This window comes from Vigna umbellata, chromosome 1, assembly GCF_029865625.1.
Source record: "Vigna umbellata cultivar VRB3 chromosome 1, Vumbellata_1.0, whole genome shotgun sequence".
Lineage (NCBI taxonomy): Eukaryota > Viridiplantae > Streptophyta > Magnoliopsida > Fabales > Fabaceae > Vigna > Vigna umbellata.
In genome coordinates, this window is record NC_142165.1 from 91,277,683 (window position 1) to 91,296,324 (window position 18,642).

The 18,642-nt window shown below is 35.8% G+C and overlaps 3 protein-coding genes across 4 annotated transcripts; 1 reads left to right on the forward strand and 2 right to left on the reverse strand.

Annotated features, from left to right (window-relative positions):
- Window positions 1–650: 650 nt before the first annotated feature.
- On the reverse strand, window positions 651–1,974 carry LOC124831647 (LOB domain-containing protein 37-like). Its single transcript, XM_047305705.2, has 2 exons — window positions 1,551–1,974; window positions 651–1,470 (listed from the first exon to the last, which is right to left on the reverse strand). The coding sequence occupies exons 1-2, from the start codon at window positions 1,732–1,734 to the stop codon at window positions 962–964; spliced, it is 693 nt and encodes a 230-aa protein (XP_047161661.1). The 5' UTR covers window positions 1,735–1,974; the 3' UTR covers window positions 651–961.
- Window positions 1,975–3,982: 2,008 nt separating this feature from the next.
- Window positions 3,983–4,463, reverse strand: LOC124831666 (oleosin Ara h 15.0101-like). The gene is made up of 2 exons (XM_088108792.1): window positions 4,409–4,463; window positions 3,983–4,293 (listed from the first exon to the last, which is right to left on the reverse strand). Exons 1-2 carry the CDS (start codon window positions 4,461–4,463, stop codon window positions 3,983–3,985), a joined length of 366 nt encoding a protein of 121 aa, XP_087964918.1.
- Window positions 4,464–11,829: 7,366 nt separating this feature from the next.
- On the forward strand, window positions 11,830–17,484 carry LOC124831648 (uncharacterized). 2 transcript variants are annotated; one of them, XM_047305706.2, is made up of 7 exons: window positions 11,830–12,131; window positions 13,803–14,040; window positions 14,119–14,309; window positions 15,275–15,510; window positions 15,636–15,879; window positions 16,141–16,248; window positions 17,242–17,484. In XM_047305706.2, exons 1-7 carry the CDS (start codon window positions 11,913–11,915, stop codon window positions 17,362–17,364), a joined length of 1,359 nt encoding a protein of 452 aa, XP_047161662.1. In that variant the 5' UTR covers window positions 11,830–11,912; the 3' UTR covers window positions 17,365–17,484. The 2 variants fall into 2 exon arrangements, with proteins under 2 accessions (XP_047161662.1, XP_087960871.1); XM_088104745.1 differs by lacking the exon at window positions 11,830–12,131 and adding an exon at window positions 13,138–13,484.
- Window positions 17,485–18,642: the final 1,158 nt, after the last annotated feature.

The window sequence follows — 18,642 nt, forward strand, 5'->3', positions numbered from 1 at the left end:
TTAACTATTTCTTTTTTTTATTCATTTCTAATATTTAAAACCCTATTTTCTTCCTTGATTCCTTCTCCTTCTTTCTTTCTACGCCTCTTTGTATTCTTCAAAAGTCGCCTTGCTACTGCTTACCTTCTTCCTCTCTCTCTCTCTCTCTCTCCTTCTGTCCCACAAACAAACAATTCAACTGGTTTCTTTCTAGTCTGTCCTCACAAGCCTCCATGCACAGGATCCGCAGCTTACATAGTATACAAAATTAACCCCAAGTAAATAAATTTCACTTTTATAATCGCAGTTCAAAAGGCAACTTACCACAAAGTTGTTCCAACGAGCAACTACTACAGCTACTCTTCTTTTTTTCTGACGTCAAAGTTCCCACATGCTCATTTTTTTATCATTCCACTCACCCCACTGGCAATATGCTTATAGGTCAAACATTGTTTTAAGCAAGATGCAATATTATTAAAACTGATATGCCACTACTGTAGTATTCTGCAGTATTGGACTCTGCATCCTTTCCTAAAGGGATCATGTAAAATTAATGTTACGGGCATTGCAGTTGGCGAGGAGTAAAATTCTGAGTTATAAGTTCGGTCCCGCCTTCTAAACTGAATATTCATCCAATTCACATCTTCATAAATGTTTCAGAGACAACAATCAAAAGCAAAAGATGTTTATGTACTCATTTATTCATATTTAATATTACTAATATTCGTGTCCCACGATCAGAGGACTGTTTACATATTCCATGTTTGGCAGGGATTAAAAAAAAGCAAACAAAAACAAAGAAGGGATCACCGACGAACCCTCATTTTTCTCTCCAAAGAAATCCTGTGCCGGTGTCTCACCAAAACTCGCCGGACTTAAATACCGGGAAGAACCCTTCGAGGACTATTACACCATACAACAAACTCGTTAATTAGATTCAGAAAAACACAAAGCTCCTCACAGAGAGAGATGGGGAGAGTCCTCAAATGAAAAGGTTGAGAACTTTCCGGTCTCCACTGTGACCCCACTGATCCCCGAATTTGCTCTCCAAGCACGCCGTCGTGGTGCCTGACTCCTCGGAGGTCATCGAGGGCGACACCGGCCGCCGGTTTTCAACCTTCTTCTGCAGGAAAATAGGCGTCAGTCGGAGATCGAGATTCGGCGCCGCTTGAAGCTTCGCCGGCTCCTCCAACCGCTTGCGTTTGCTGGCGGAGGAGACTCTGGTATGGGATCTGGTGTTCGTGAAGCCACAAGTCGGGTTCGGGTCTCGGATTCTCCAAATGTCGGAGCATGCAACTTCCGATGTCTCGTCGGCAGCGGGAGAGGCGAGTCCCATGAGCTCCGGCATGGGCCTGAGCGTACCCCCGCGGAGCACGGTCTCGACGGCCGCCTGGCAGACGTGCCAGTTTCCGGTCCAGAGAAGGCCCACGGCACCGTTGACGGGGTTGACCGTTCTCCCGCATGCTTCGAACAGCAAGGACTGAAACAGAGCTGCATAGGGAACACGCACAGGGGTATAAGGTAGGGCTAGGAATACTGTAGAGAGAGAGTAAAAAAAAAAAAATATTTACCAGGTCTTTGATTTTCTGGAACGTTGGAAATGAAGGACATGAGGTCAGCGCGGCCAAAGAATTTGGCAACGAAGACGGTGGCATGGCCTTGAGCTTCGGAGGTTTCGATCCACTGCAAACAAGGACGCAACACACAGGATTCGCTACATCCCTTTCGAAGAACTCGGCAACCGTTGCAACTCATGCCTATTTTGCTACAAACAAACGAACCCAACAGCGACTATGTTTGTGTTTGAAACAACAGTTTGTTGTGAAATCAGCCTCACATCAACACGAACAGCAATTATGAAGAATAGAGGGAGAAGAGATCAGAGAATGAAAATGTAGGTTGGGAAGAGATATAAATAAGGAAGGAAATGGGAAAGAGACAGAGAGATGTTGGGGGAAGTGGGGTTGGTGGTTAACTATGGTTGGGTTAAGGTAGTGGTGGAAGTGGAAGAGAAGTATGAAGAGAGTGCGTGTGTTTTGTTGTTTTTAATTCTGTTTTCTGTTTCCAAAGGTGAGATTCCAACGTCTTTGGGGTGCGCGGCTCCGTGTTTCCGCGCATGGATGTTTCCTACGCCGTTCGATTTTATATATTTCACCTCCGGATATTAATTCATAGGATATTTTAACAACGGAATTTTACAAAAATTTGACACGTCTTATTGAGTCATTTTAATTATTTCCTTTTTAAAAAATTTGTTTATGAAAAGGGACCAGACTTCATTTTTGAATATCCTGAAAATACCCTTCTTCATTCAGCATTATTCCCTTTCTCCAATTTAGGGTTTTCATTCTTCGTTTGAAATTCTTACTCTTTATTTTGGGAAGTTTTCTCCGGATCCATTGAAGAATTTCTCTCGACCCGTTCAAGAATCTCTCTTGACCCGTTCAAGAATCTCTCTCTCGACCTGTTCAACAATCTCTGTCGAACTGTTCAACAATCTTCGTCGACGTTCAACAAGTTTCGTCGTCAGTGGCCCCATTCGAAGGCTATTTTTGTCTCTAGAGTTCGCGATTTGGGCGACTTACATTCAGCGAAAGAAAGGTTTGAGAGGAACGACAGAGATGAGTAAGAGTGAGTTTGGAGGTTTCTTGTTTTTTTTTTTAGTTTTGAGAAAGAAAATTATTCAAATACCCTTGACCTTAAACTTTGAATTCATAATATATGAGGTATTTTTGTCTACTAAACCCAGTACACATTGCTAAAATGTACCAACTGAAAAAAAGCGTGTGCGTTAGCAAACCCATATATATATATATATATATATATATATATATATATATATATATATATATATATATATATTTGGGTTAAATATGTTTTTAGTCCCTTAACTTTCAGCGAAAATTGGAATTAGACCCTCTTTAAAACTTTGGCCTAATTTAGTTCCCAAACTTTAGAAATGTGTGAATTTAGTCCTTTTGACTAAATTTTGTTAGGTTTATTTGATGTTTTAAGTGCGTTTCATGATAGCATTTTAGTTGTTTACACAGTTTGACACATTTTTGCTTCAATGCTCACTAAGAAATGCGTTTGAAACATCAAATAAAGTTAATAAAATTTGGTTAAAAGGACTAAATTCACATTCACGCATTTCTAAAGTTTGGGGACTAAATTAGTCCAAAGTTGTTTTGAAGAGGGACTAATTCTAATTTTCGCTGAAAGTTAAGGGACCAAATACATATTTAACCCTATATATTTTACATATTATAAAAAGGCTTAATACCCTATTTTGTCCCCAGTTTCGCTCGAAAATGTCAAATTAGTTCGTCCTTTAAAAAGTGCGTCAATTACGTCCTTACTTAATAAAATTTATATCAATGAAATCCCTTCCGATAAATCCGTAAAACGGCGTTAATTATTTTTCTCTCTCTTCTACTTTTTCTCCTTTTTCTGTGCAACGCAACAGTTTTTTTTCTCTCTTCTACTATTCTTCTTCTCTCTCTTCTACCAATTTTGTTAGTGATTTAATTTTATAACAAAAGTTAGTGATTTAAGCATAATAACTTAAAAAATATGTTTTATAGACAAAATTAAATAATTATCATTTTATCTTGATGATAAATATGATATAATAAATTTAAATATAAATAATGAATATTATATTAAAATGAAATTGAAATTGTTATTTAAAATTGCAAAGTATTATTATTATTATTATTATTTTTATTATATTCTTCTTATTATTATTATTTTTATATTATTTTTATTATATTCTTATTTTATATTCACAACAAAAGCAAAACAGCAAAACAACAAAAGCAAAACAACATTGAACGCTGCAAACAAAATTCAAATTAATAGTAGAACTTGAACATGCACATTCAGAAGGGGACGATAACTCCCTTCAATTAAGCCTTATAATACATAAGCATTTCACATCCACAAGGGCACCCCTTCCCTCCATTCAGTTCAGCCTCATACAAACTTGCATAGGCATGCATGATTAATAAGCTCCCTGTGTAGCCTCCTGAATTTTACCCTGAGCGTAGCTTCCATAATCTTTTGCCCTCTCCTTCACATCCCTAGCCTTATCAGCAAGATACCCTTTTGCATAGTCAAGGGTGTCAGAACCTGCAGGCTGGTTCCTAGACACGTAGTTGTAAATCCAAGACAAAACAGCAATGGTAGCCACACCACAGCTTCCAGAGAACAAAAATCCGGAAGTAACTAGAAACAACACAAAAGCTGCTGGGACAAGGATGAGGCTGAAGATCACAAGAAGAGGAGTTGCAACTATCAACCCTATGACAGTATCTGTGAAGATCAACCCAGCCAAGAGCAAGAGTGAGATGCCAATAGTAACAACAGTTATGAACTTGATGGTGAATGTGCATGTTCAAGCTCATGGTGCAGTCTCTGGTATTGTGACCTGATAATCCCATTGCTGGTTTGGCCTGGAGGTGTTGCTTGATGATGTTGTCCATCGCTGCCGTGGAGTACTACAAATGAAGATGGGTTCTAGGAGGATGATGAGTTCTAATAGCAGGGTTTTAATAATAATACTATAAAAAAAATAATAGGAATATAATAATAAAAAATAATAATAATAATAATTTGCAATTTTAAATAACAATTTCATTTTAATATAATATTCATTATTTATATTTAAATTTATATCATATTTATCATTAAGATAAAATGATAATTATTTAATTTTATCTATAAAACATATTTTTTAAGTTATTATGCTTAAATCACTAACTTTTGTTATAAAATTAAATCACTAACAAAATTGGTAGAAGAGAGAGAAGAAGAATAGTAGAAGAGAGAGAAAAAGCTGCTGCGTTGCACAACAAAAGCAGAAAAAGTAGAAGAGAGAGTAAAATAATTAACGCAGTTTGTGTGGATTTAACGGAAGAGATTTCATTGATATAAATTTAATTAAGGACATAATTGACGCACTTTTTAAAGGATGGACTAATTTGACATTTTCGAGCGAAACTGGGGACAAAATAGGGTATTAAGCCTCATAAAAACAATTCATTTGATATATATTACAAAAAAAAAAAGAGGATTATAAAAAAATAAATTTTTATATCTTTAAAAAAACAAAAATAAAGAATAAAAAAAATATAAATAAAAAAAATTTATGTATCAAAAAATCATTTCATTTTTTTTCATGAATACTATTTGTATCATATAAATTATTGACCGAGCGGTCGGTGACTAAGACCGATCGATCCATCCGTCTTTGGTTAACCCGGTCAAAAGGTTTGAACCGTGATTGGGCCTACATAAATAAAATAAAATAAATAAATAATAAAAAAAAACAAATGAAATAAGATAAACAAAATAAATGAAATAAATAAAAACAAATAAGTAAATAAAAATAAAGCAAATAATGGGGGGCCTAAATGAGAAAGGGGGTGCCGAACGGTCCGTCGCAGGCTACCGTGCAGTCCGTGGAAGTGGCCGAACGGACGTTGGGAAGGGAGGCCGAATAACGAGCGTTCGTTGGGGAGATGGTCACCAAACGGCCCGTCCAAGAAGTGGCCGAACGGACGTTGGGAAAGGATTCAGAATAACGAGCGTTCGTTGGGGAGATGGTCACCAAACGGTCCGTCCAAGAAGTGGCCGAACGGACGTTGGGAAAGGAAGCCGAATAACGAGCGTTCATTGTGGAGATGGTCACCAAACGGCCCGTCCAAGAAGTGGCCGAACGGACGTTGGGAAAGGAGGCTGAATGACGAGCGCTCGTTGGGGAGATGGTAACCAAACGGTCCGTCACTGAAGTGGACGAACGGACGTTGGGAAGGGAGGCTGAATGGCGAGCGCTCGTTGGGAAGATAGTAACCAAACGGTCCGTCCAAGAAGTGGACGAACGGTCGTTGGGAAAGGAGACCGAATAACGAGCGTTCGTTGGGGAATTGGTCACCAAACGGTCTGTCAAGAAGTGGCCGAACGGACGTTGGGAAAGGATTCAGAATAACAAGTGTTCGTTGGGGAATTGGTCACCAAACGATCTGTCCAAGAAGTGGCCGAACGGACGTTGGGAAAGGAGGCTGAATGACGAGCGCTCGTTGGGGAGATGGTCACCAAACGGCCCGTCCGAGAAGTGGCCGAACGGACGTTGGGAAAGGAGGCTGGATGACGAGCGCTCGTTGGGGAGATGACGAACGGACGTTGGGAAAGGAGACCGAATAAAGAGCGTTCGTTGGGGAGATGGTCACCAAACAGTCCGTCCAAGAAGTGGCCGAACGGACGTTGGGAAAGGAGGCTGAATGACGAGCGATCGTCGGGAAGATAGTAACCAAACGGTCCGTCCAAGAAGTGGACGAACGGTTGTTGGGAAAGGAGGCTGGATGACGAGTGCTCGTTGGGGAGATGACGAACGGACGTTGGGAAAGGAGACCGAATAACGAGCGTTCGTTGGGGAGATGGTCACCAAACGGTCCGTCCAAGAAGTGGCCGAACGGACGTTGGGAAAGGAGGCTGAATAACGAGCATTCGAAAAAGGCTTAAGGTTCCTGGTCGTGCGTTTATTTCTGGGCTCGGCCTAGCACTAGCCCGGGGTGGATTTTCTGACCTAGAATCCCCTAGGGGTTCAGCGTTTTCCCTCATTCCTCACCCTACTCAGATCAAGCACTCCCCAGAGACCCGAGGTTCCCCGCTTCTCCCACCGTCCGTCTCGGCCAGAGCAGCCACCACGCCTCACCTCCAGGCCGAAGGCGTCGCAAGCGCCTCTGCTCACCGCCGAGACCCTCGCCGGCCGCCGCTCCAACTCTTCCTCTCTTGTTTTCTATTGGGGCCGCTGTTGCCAATGAAAATATTTGGGGTTACAGGATTTTTGGTCCGATACTGTGATGTGTTTATGTTTTTTTTTTTGTATTGTGCGTATCTATTGCTTAGAGGTTCAAATCCTTTGCCGGTGATGATGATTGGAAATGAAGGGAGGCTTGAAGGCTTAGTCCCCTGGTCTGTGAAAATTGGGAGTGGAAGGAGAAGGTGACTGGAAGGGTGTTGGAGATGAGAATGAAGAGGAAAGGGATGAAGATGATGGGAATGGAGATAGCGGTTCGTGATGTTCGGTGGTTATGAAACGGATTGACACCAAAGGGATTTTCAGAGCTCCAATGTGCAGGGGTGCTTAGGAAAAGGTGATGAAGGTTTTCGGTAAGAATGTAGAATGGAGAAGACTCCTACCACAATACATACTCAAGCAAAGCGACTTCAAGCATAAAATGAAATATAATGCAACAAGCTTACGTGGCTATGTCCACACGAGTGAGTAAGGTGCCCTTACCTCTTGGAGCTCTCTGCTTGTCTTTGTCAACCTTGCGTCTCCAATGGGTCTCTCCCTCTCCTTTGGCTGGCGTCTGTCTTTCTCTGCAAGTGAAAACGGAAGCTCTCATGGAGACTGGATGATGATCCCAGATGAAGGTCCGAAGAAACAGTGCCAAATTCTCCTTTTTACTCTCCAAAACCAGAATCCCCCTTTCCTCTGCTCTCTCTGTGCTTTTGTGCAATTCTCTCTGCCCCCAAATCGCTCGTACCCAATTTCGTATCCTGCAAAACGGATTGTACCAGTACTGCAACCCGCCTCTGCCATCACCCCGCGTTCACCTGCAGAAACAGTTTTCTGCCCCCCCACTCTCCAACACACGCGTTGTCTTTCACTCGACAAATTTTATTTTTTTTTTACTAAAAGACAAAATAGAATGTTCCAAACCTTTTTTCCTTTATTTATTTATTTTTATTTTTTTGTTAATTGCATTTAACCACATTAATTATATTAGAACAAAACTAAAAATAAAAATAGGAAGTAAAAACAAAGTTTAAAAATGAAAATTACGAAAATAAAATAAAAATAGAATACTAAAAGAAAATAAGAATAAAATAAAAGAAAAGAAATGAAAATAACAGTGTAAATGAAAATGGGTAAAAATAAAACATAAGACAATAGAATACGATAAAGCCAAAAACCAATCCGGACGAAATTTGGTATTGACAACCATATTTAATTTGCTTGTTTCGTACATTCAATTATTAATTTGATATGGTCGTAAATGTTCTTTTTTATTTTAACACCACAAGGTCTACTACCAGCCATACAACAGCTACTCCCTGGTGTTGACTAGAGGTTTATTCTGTTTAGAATGTGCTTATAGATGTAGTTGCAGGTTTAAATAGTAGTTATTTGTTTACCAGATATAGAAGTACTTATTACTCTAAACATTTGTTTATATCATATGGTGTAGATACTGGTCCAGGTCCAGATTCAGTCCAACACCAAAATGTGACACATTAGTCAACAATAGGAGTGAGGCTTTCAACAGTGTCCTGGTTCACACCAGGACTAAACCAATCCTAACAATGCTGGAAGAAATTAGGGTCTACATCATGCAAAGATGGGCAAAAAACAGGTGTAAGATACAATCTTTCTCAGGATCAATTTGTCCAAAGATCCAAAACAGATTTACAAAGGAATCCCAAGCAACCAAGAACTGGATCCCTAGGTAACTTTCTTCTCCACTTCTTACATGTGTTTGGTACTTTCTTCATTCCTAGGTAAGCTTTTCTAATTTTTTTTATAATATTTTCACAACTGGTCAGCAAATAAACTCTTTGAAGTCAGACACGTCTCCCAGAGTGGAGAAAAATTTGTTGTAAACATAGACGAGTTTTCATGCTCCTGCAGGATATGGCAGATCACAAGAATTCCATGTTGCCACTCCCTAGCCGCAATGAAGTTTCTCAATATTGATGGACAAGAGTTCATTCCGGCTTGCTTTCTAAAGTCCACACATGAAGAAACATATTCATTTATCATATACCTCATCAACGAAAACAACATGTGGGCCCATGGACCATATCCGGATGTCATGCCTCCTAGAAAAAAAGTTATGCTTGGAAGACCTAAAAGGAAAAGAAGGGTGGAACAATGGGAGATGAGGAAAGATGATTCTTGAGTGAGCAAGGGTGGTTTGCGCAAGAGATGTGAGCTATGTAAGGAGGTTAGGCACAACAGGAGTCGTTTCCTTAAAGCAACTCAAGAACCAATCATCACAATTATCTGAAGTTTGTCAACAACCTGAAGCTCAAACATAGAAGTGTGTATGAATGAGAATGATGCCAAGTTTATGCATCTTATTATGTAATAGTTGACTTCTAAGGAACAATGTTGATGGTTTTTTTGTTATGTACTTAATGAATGATAGTGATGCCAAGTCTGTATGTTTTTGGATGTTTGTACTTTTTTTAGTACATTGAAGATAAACTATTGTCATTGAAAAAAGACTAATGTGCTTATTGTTATCAGTTTGATTGTTATTAGTTTCATATCAGTTTGATAATGTGATTTTTCATACTGCAAATTGTTATCAGTTTCATTGTTATCAGTTTCATATCAGTTTGATAGTGTGTTGGTCTCAATGCCTACGAGAGTGTGTTGGCCAAGGTTTTAAAATTGTTTTTCCATTCACATTAGACACCACATTCAGTGGATCATGATTCCAAAGCACCAATTGATTCCAAAAACTGGATGGTCAAAGTGTAATAATTGATTCCAAAGCACCACATTCAGTGGATCATTTAGTGTAATAGTTGATTCCAAAACTGGATGGTCAAAGTGTGTTGCACTCATCCATTGTCAATTTATTAATCCAAATATAACTATAAAACAGGGTTTTAACATGGACTCTTTTCAATACATTAATTATTTGAACTCTTTTAATAGTTTACAATTGTACCGCAAATTTATAAGCCACTCTAACATTGTTTTACTTTCAATTGTATCGCAAAATTATCAAGCCACAGACCAAGGAAACTGTGCCAAGTTCAAGTTGAAGACAGTACACAAAATTGTCGCTCAAACAATACACAACTTCATTCCTTCACATAGTCAAATACATAATCAGTACCATCCTAACAAAAGGAAAACCCTGTTAATTTCATCCTAACAAAACGACCAACACTACTACATTATGGATTTAGCATCCATATTGAAATAACAATAATATTAAGTATAAAAAAAAAACAGCCCTATCAATACCTTCATCCATTTCTCCACAACCTTAACAGATTTATGCAAATCACTCATCATCTTCGTTCCACCTCTCATTTCTCCTATCTTTGACAGACACTCATGCTTTTTTTCTCACTTCACATTCGTATAGCTTTTCTCACTACTATCGTCACAACACCATTTGAAGAAATTACAACCACCTTCATGTCCATTCTGTAAAAAAAAACAATTTAAACGACTTTCTACTCAAACAAAACACTACTCATCAACATTCTTTTACCTTGTACTGGGCAGCTCCAAAATTGATTCCCTCTATTCTTAACAGTTTGAGCTGTTCTTACCACCGTTTTCTCTCCACACAGGCAAAGGGGTGATACATCGTCAATCGTAGATACTTCACCACCACGAAAAACGACATTACACTTTTCATTCTACCACCTATTGCATGTCGAAGATGAACAAGAATGCGACTTTTGCAATTCATTATCTATCTCTTCGAATCGAACAAAGAATGCGATTTTCCCCCTTCAAACGAACCCTAATCATAAGAATCCCCAATTTTTTTTTGCGCTTCAGTTGCATATCTCAATTAAAAAGGTGACAGCCCTTAAAATTTTTAATTTTCCCACCCTTGCCCTTCCCTCAATTTGATATGACCTTTCTCCTTAAAATTTTTTTTCAAACAAAACTCAATTTTAATGCCACATGTCATTACTCATTCAACTGAGCATGCCACGTTATCAAATATTAAACGGTCATTTGGTGAATTTGACGGGAGACCTCTAATTGAATCAAATTAACAATAAAAGGGACACAATTGATACGCTAAAAAGAAAATGGACCTATTTAAGATTTAGGAAAAAAAAAGAACTTATGATGAGATTAAACCTACAATTTTTTTTATTGAACTCACGTTTTAAACTATCATTATCCAATGAATTTTTTTTAAATGAGTTCAAAATGCACTCAACACATGTTTAGAAGTGAACGTCGAATTTTTAAAAAAAGAGTTTTTATATTTTTTATATTTATGAGAAAAATACTCGTTATGAATTAATTTCACTTTTTATCCACGAATATTGCTTGGAATTTTTTGTGGTGTTTAAATTCTCTCTTATTCTCCATGAATTTTATTTTTTCTTGTCATTCTCTTACTTTAGCTGGTGAAAATATTGATTACTTTATCACAAGTGAACCAATATATTTTTGCATCGATTAATTTGTAATCCATACAAATATTTATTTTTAAATTTAAAATTTTCACTGTCGTATTCTCAACCTTATAGATATGTTTATCAACTAATTTAGAAAGATACTCTGAAATCTTATTTATGTAACAGCGATCTTTTTTTCGGAATTGTCTGACTTACCCGAAGTAAAAGTATGGTCAAAACAAGTAATTAAAAGTGTAATAGAGCAGTAATCTATGATGGTGATATGTGATGCCATGAATTTGTTCTATTTATCTTCAGATTTTGGTATTCTCACTATATGAAGTAACGGATATAATTGGCAGCCGCACGTATAGAAACTCTATATATGAGTTCACGTAAACTCTGGCATAGTGTGAAGGCTGATATGCAAGACGGACGGTTGATGAAATTTGGGTAAAAAGAAAGGGTGTGATGGGGTTGATGATGATGCTCATTGGTTGGTTGTAAAGCGCTGAAATCATTCCCTTCCAGAGTGATGAAGAAACATAAGAGAAGAAAGAAGGAGCGGAAATTTGCAGTGAGGGGTAAGTGGTCCTGCGGAAGGGAGCAGATAAGGGTTAGGTGGGGTCAAGTGAAGTTACATTGAGGGTTATATATTAAAGGAAGTGTAAGTGAAGGTAGCATGAGAGTGGGACAGTATTAAAAGAAGTTCCTTGGTTGAGTGGTTGTGTGTGAGATAATATTGCCCACAAGAAATGAGTGTGTCTGGTCCAAGATTGGTGGTGGGCATAGACTTAAAGAAGAAAGCGTGGGAGCAGGAAACCCCTCTTCATAACCGATGGCACCCAGATATACCCTCAGTTGCAGAGGTCACTCCTGGGGAAGTTTTTAGAGTTGAGATGGTAGACTTCAGTGGAGGTGCCATCACCAACAATCCCACTGCTCACGATGTCAAGCACCTTCATCCGCTAACTGTGAGTTCTTAATTCATCCTCATATATAATTACCTACTTCAAACAATAGCTTCCTCTCTAAAACACTCTCTTGTTAACAAAAACTTATTATGTATCTAAACAAAGACACACTTGGATTATGAATATATAACTCAAGAAAATAGCAATGCTCTATCTATGTGGAGAACAGAAAATTTATTTGAGGAAGATTTTACTAAAGAAAAACAGGAATATATATTGGCCGGCCATTTTTTTTCTTCTCTTCTATCCTCTCTCCAATTATATTCCAAAAAAAAAGTCTAACTTTTTCTTTGGACTATTTTTTTCTAATTCGTGTTTACTCGAACCACACGTTGCTTTAATGAAATTGGATAAAGTTTATAATAAAAAAAGGGGCATTTATACCATTATACAAAAGAGATTCACCATTTTTAATTTTTCTTTAGTAAAATTAATCTTTTTAATGAACATATTTTGTTTTCTGATTTTACTCTTAATAAATAAATTTTCTTTAAATTAATATAATTATGTTTCCAAATTTATTTTTTAAACGGTCATTTTCTAAAATTTAACCTATTATTTTTTTCAACTTAACCATTTTTTAAAACTAATTAAAACAACAATTTATAATAAAAAAAATACATATAAAATAAATAAAATTTATTATTTACTATAATAATTATTTATATTTATTTTTATAATTATAATTTTATTTTAGTTTATATCAAAGAAAAGAACACATGTTTTCACTTGGTTAATCATAAATAAGTTACCCTATTTTTTATTATTTTAGTAATAGAAATCAAACATTAATCATTCAGTTATTGTACTGAATCAAAGATTAATCATTCAGTTATCCTACACAGTTTAAATTTAATGGTATGATATTTGGTCTTGATTAAGGAGCTTTATGTGATCTCTTAAGATATTATAGTGAATCATGTAATTAAGAAAAACGGTATGCACGAAATGAATAGATGCCACACGCTTTCATCGGTGACTACAACATTGTTTTCTGGGACCAGCAAAGTGTGGTCCTTCCACCAATTGAAAACCGATCCCCTTTCGTCACCGTAATGCTAAACTATGTGAGAACAGTATCTATCTAGAGTCTTCACCAAATCCAACAGTATGTGAGAACACATCAATTTGTCCATGGCACCACCAACTACAAGACTGGTTTCGTCAATAGATTTGAAGAAGAAGCCATGGCAGCAAAACCCTCCTCTCCACAACCGATGGCACCCTCACATACCACACGTAGCCACTGTTAACACTTCTCATGTCTTTAGAGTAGAGATGGTAGATTGGACAGGAGGCGCAATTAGAGATGATGATTCACCACTCGACGTAAAATCCATAGACCTCTCAACTGTAAGTACAAAGCTCATCACCACTCCAGGTGTTACAACTTAATTACTAAACCTGATTTTGGATATTAATTATCGACAAAGGAACCAACAAAACTATACATATATAGACAAACCAAACATGTAGACCAAACTGTTGAAAACTATACCTGTTTCTTTCTCAAGTATATATACACTTTATAACTGTGTAAATAACAAATTTAATGCATTATAAGTGTAGTTAGTAATTCCTAATCACATGGAAAAAGAGTAAAGGAAGGAAATTTACATGGCTTTGTGTAATTAATTAACTTTGGCTGTTGTGGGGCGAATGGATGATAAGGTACATTATCTTAGTGGGCCAATTAGAATTGTGGATGATGATGGGATCCCAGCCAAGCCTGGAGATCTGCTTGCTGTTGAAATATGCAACTTGGGTCCTCTACCTGGTGATGAATGGGGTTTTACTGCAACATTTGACAGAGAAAATGGAGGTGGCTTCTTAACAGACCATTTTCCTTGTGCCACAAAAGCTATCTGGTACTTTCAGGGAATATATGCTCATTCACCTCAGATACCAGGTGAACATCTCATATGAAGACACTTGTGCATATTTATTTCGCTAACTGCTACTCATGTAGTTTGTTTATTCTGCAAAGGAGTACGATTTCCAGGTTTAACGCACCCCGGGATAATTGGAACTGCACCATCAATGGAACTCCTCAACATATGGAATGAAAGGGAGAGAGATATAGAAGAAAATGGTGTTAAGTCTTTCAAACTCTGTGAGGTTTTGCATACTCGACCTTTGGCAAACTTGCCATCAACAAATGGCTGTCTCCTTGGAAAGGTAATAATCAATTCATCTCCAGAACGTCTATAAATTTAATCTGATCATAGGTCATTTGACTACCACATATGAATTAAAGATCCAGAATTATTTTAGATTTCTACATATTTATGTCTCGTGCTGATTTTTGAGAAAGTTCAAGATATTATATTAATTAGGATTTTATTATTTGTACTCTTAGACTTAAACTTTAATCATACTATATACATTTAATACAAAATTAAGAGAGAAATTAGAAAACGATAGAAAAGTAATTTATTTAATAGAAAAATTTATAACAATTTAAGAAATAATATTTATTATATTTTTTAATTCTAAAGTTAAAGTCTTAAGTGAAAAAATTATTAGTAGTTTAAAATGATAATATAACACCTTAAAACAAAAAGAAACTCTCTCAAGAAATCAGTAAAACATTGCTTCTAAAATAAATCACACTCGTAGGTTTTTTTTTAGGGCAAGATAGATAAAACAGTAAATTTTCTCCATTTCATCTTCCCAGAATTATATGTGGTATAAAACTAGTCAAATGATAAAATACACTCTAACCTACCACAGAAATCTAAACTAGTGAAATCATCATCATTCGTATCAATAAGCGTCGGTTTTCTTAAATAACAGACGAGATAATTTGTTTAGTTCAGCAGATTAAATAAGATTTATCGGGCATTTAACGGTTTCACCCATCAATCGGGTATTAACTTTTTTTTTAACTGAAAAAATGTGATTAGTTTAATGTAGAAATTGACTGAAACCAGATGATTTTAGAGCACCCTCCCTAAAATAAGGAAAAAGACTTGAATCATAGTAGTTCCCTATATGAGACTATCAGGTCAAAGCAAACTAATATTGATCCAAAAGTTCACAAAAAGTATTAAGAATTTGAGCGATGCTTTGTTAACATGCTAAGAAATCAAGCAAGATTTTCCATTGTGTTGTTTTAAATCCTTTTCCTGACATGGTTCTAGGTTGAAAAAGGCTCTAGTGAATGGGAGAGGATTGCAAATGAAGCTGCAAGAACAATACCAGGACGAGAAAATGGTGGGAATTGTGACATAAAAAACCTTAGTAGAGGGGCAAAGGTATACCTCCCAGTTTTTGTGGAAGGAGCAAATCTCAGCACCGGTGACATGCACTTTTCACAGGGCGATGGCGAGGTCTCTTTCTGTGGTGCAATCGAGATGAGTGGTTTCTTAGAACTCAAGTTAGTATAACTTCAGTTACTCAAATGTCACCTAACTCTGCCACTGCAAATGTAGCTAAAACTCATGTTAAAAATGAAAGATTATTTATCATATGAAGAGATGATAATAGTTTTGGTGTAATCAGGTGCGAAATTATAAGAGGTGGAATGAAAGAGTACCTTACACCAATGGGACCCACTCCCCTTCATGTAAACCCAATTTTTGAGATAGGCCCTGTTGAGCCAAGATTCTCAGAGTGGCTAGTTTTCGAGGGAATCAGTGTTGATGAAAGTGGGAGACAACACTACCTAGATGCAAGTGTTGCATACAAGCGAGCAGTGCTCAATGCCATCGACTACATATCCAAGTTTGGATACTCCAAAGAACAGGTTTAGCTCTTTTCTCGTTCTTGTACCATTTCCACATTGTATGATTAAATGCTAAGGTTGTGATTGTTTTATCATCATGTGTGTCCAGTAAATTTAATTTTACATGTTTGACTTTTCTTATATTTAGTCTCAAACTAACTTACGGCTGAAAATAATATATTCAACTTGTTTTTTAAAATCCAGATGAAATGTGTTTGATTTTAAGTTTGAAATGTTAATTTATTCAAATTAAACATGCACTGGTATGTTGCACATCATCAGGTGTACCTGTTGCTGTCTTGCATTCCTTGTGAAGGAAGAATATCTGGAATAGTCGATGCCCCCAATGCTGTGGCAACCCTGGCCATTCCAACAGCTATATTTGACCAGGTAAAATACTTTTAATTAAGCACCACCATTGTTATTCACACATGTAAACTCACAATTACTACAAATTTACAATAAATGCTTATTTAAATATGATTTACTAAGACTATAGTGACTTAAAATATTACTCACAAAAAAAATTAAACTTTTTAACAAAAAGAACTATCAAATGTTCATACTTTTCAAGATGTTTTTAAACATTAACGGGGTGTCTATTAGTACTTTTATCAGAAGTCGGCCAAGTTCAAACACAAAGGACATGCCATCTTATTTCTATGTTAACCTAGTTTTGGCTAAAATTGAGATACAAATAAAGAAAACAAAGGAATATACAAACTAACTAGGGTATGCCAATAAAACAAAGGTTAGGATCAATAGAGCACATGTAAAATCAAACTCTTAATTTGCACGAGAGCTATTCCTACGAAAAAAACCTTTCAAAATGCCAACTTTGTGTGACTTGCACCAAGTAGTTCAGACAATACAAGTTGTTCTAGATGAAGAAATGCTTTTGACAAGAACAAGGGACGATCCATCTTTATAATTATCTGTGCTCAACAGATTGATCAGCTCACTTTGGTATTCCTTCCTTTAGAGTTTCCATTGTTTCAAATAAATGTAAGCTTCCAACCTTCATGTCTTTTGCTTAGTGTCTTGTTCCAAAACTTTGTACTTTTGTACTCCTTCCTGTATAGAAATAATCCAGCACACATCCATATTCCTATTTTCCATTTTTCTACTTACACTCATCATTATACATTAAATATATATTTCAATACATTAAGTATTCAAATGAGAAATTCAATGTGCATGAAACAATTTTAGAAGACATCGAGTCATGACCCTCAAAATCTACACATATTAATTTAAGACATGGTACAGGATGAATACACCATGTAGGATATGAAGAGGCTAGAGATCCTTACTTGTTCTTCACAGTTATTTTAATAAAAGAGATTAATTAGCTTGTAATAATGGGTTTTATGCTATATGCAGGATATTCGTCCTAAAAATAACAAGGTACCAGTTGGGCCCCGACTTATGAGAAAACCAGATGTTTTCAAATGCACTTACGATGGAAATTTGCCCATTACAAAGAATCCTAGTGCCACATCATGATTCATATTAACTACACGGGAAAAATAAATTTAATATCAACATTTATATGTATGTTGTTGTTCCTCGACCGTTGAGAAAAATCAGTGACCTATATTATAATAAATCTTTACAATTTCGTGATTTCTTTTTTTGTATTGTTCTTGTACATGACTCTATTATCCAACTTCTCTCTTTTATTTAACTAACATTTTATTTTATAAAAACTAATTTAAGATATTAAAAATTATTTGGTAAAATTGATATGGTAATATTACTTTTCTATCAGATCACTTGAACATGTTTGTGTAGAGTTCTTGGGCAAAATGATGTGATGATTCTGGTGTTATTGTATAAACATGATTAAAATAAAATTGCAAATAGTATTTTTATCCCTCTTGTCAAATTAAATATTCATGAAATCTGATTAAACTATGATATAATAGAAATGGGTGAAGTTATCATAAATAGTTATGTTTGGTCTTTAGAACATTCCCAAATCTACTGTGAGAAAAAATATTCTCAAATATGTATATTGATGTTTTTCAAATTTAAATGGATTACTTAACTTTATACATTTACTAAAAAAGTTATTGAGGATATTCATATTATAATAGTTGGTATCAAGTTTCTTCGGCTATGATAATATTGTTGTTTCTTGTCTAGTAGCTATTATTTATTTCCTTTTTCTTTCAAAATTAAATAATGATTATAAAAATCTATATAATAATAAAATTTGTATAATCTAACGGTATTTTCGTAGGTTTTTTATCATTCATTCTTATAGATGATCCTGTGGTACAATTTCCCAATTCGTTTGAATATAAGCATTTACTGTAGTTGTTAATTAAATCTGTATAAAAATAAAAATAAATAATAATAATAATAACAACAATAATAATAATAACACAACTATTAATATTAACGTAAATTTTTATCACAAGTTAATTTAGTATTTTATCGGAACAGGCTAACGTAATTAATTTTTAAAATTTACAAATATAAAATATCACATTTTTTAAAAATAATTATTCTATATAAAAAATTGGCAGTAAGAATTTCTAATTTTTTTCCTTAAAAAGTGAAAACATATAGGAGTGGACAAATCCTTAATGGCCTTGACTTTTTCTTCATCAACTTGCACTCTTTTAGAGCTAACGGGAAATAACTTCATTTGTAAAAAAAATGCATTTTTTCATATTAGCATATAGTTTCTCCTTCTTAAGCACTTCTAAAACTTTCTTTTAAGTGTCCAAAGTGTGAATCAAGTGTTTTGCTACATATCAAAATACACAACAATAA

Coding starts and splice junctions, on each gene's coding strand:
- LOC124831648 (XM_047305706.2), top strand. CDS start 11,913: ATGAGTGTGTCTGGTCCAAGATTGGTGGTGGGCATAGACTTAAAGAAG. Junction 12,132..13,802: donor AGCACCTTCATCCGCTAACT/GTGAGTTCTTAA, acceptor ATGGATGATAAG/GTACATTATCTTAGTGGGCC. Junction 14,310..15,274: donor ATGGCTGTCTCCTTGGAAAG/GTAATAATCAAT, acceptor ACATGGTTCTAG/GTTGAAAAAGGCTCTAGTGA.
- LOC124831666 (XM_088108792.1), bottom strand. CDS start 4,463: ATGGACAACATCATCAAGCAACACCTCCAGGCCAAACCAGCAATGGGA. Junction 4,294..4,408: donor ACCAGCAATGGGATTATCAG/GTCACAATACCA, acceptor TGATCTTCACAG/ATACTGTCATAGGGTTGATA.
- LOC124831647 (XM_047305705.2), bottom strand. CDS start 1,734: ATGAGTTGCAACGGTTGCCGAGTTCTTCGAAAGGGATGTAGCGAATCC. Junction 1,471..1,550: donor TCCAGAAAATCAAAGACCTG/GTAAATATTTTT, acceptor TTCCCTATGCAG/CTCTGTTTCAGTCCTTGCTG.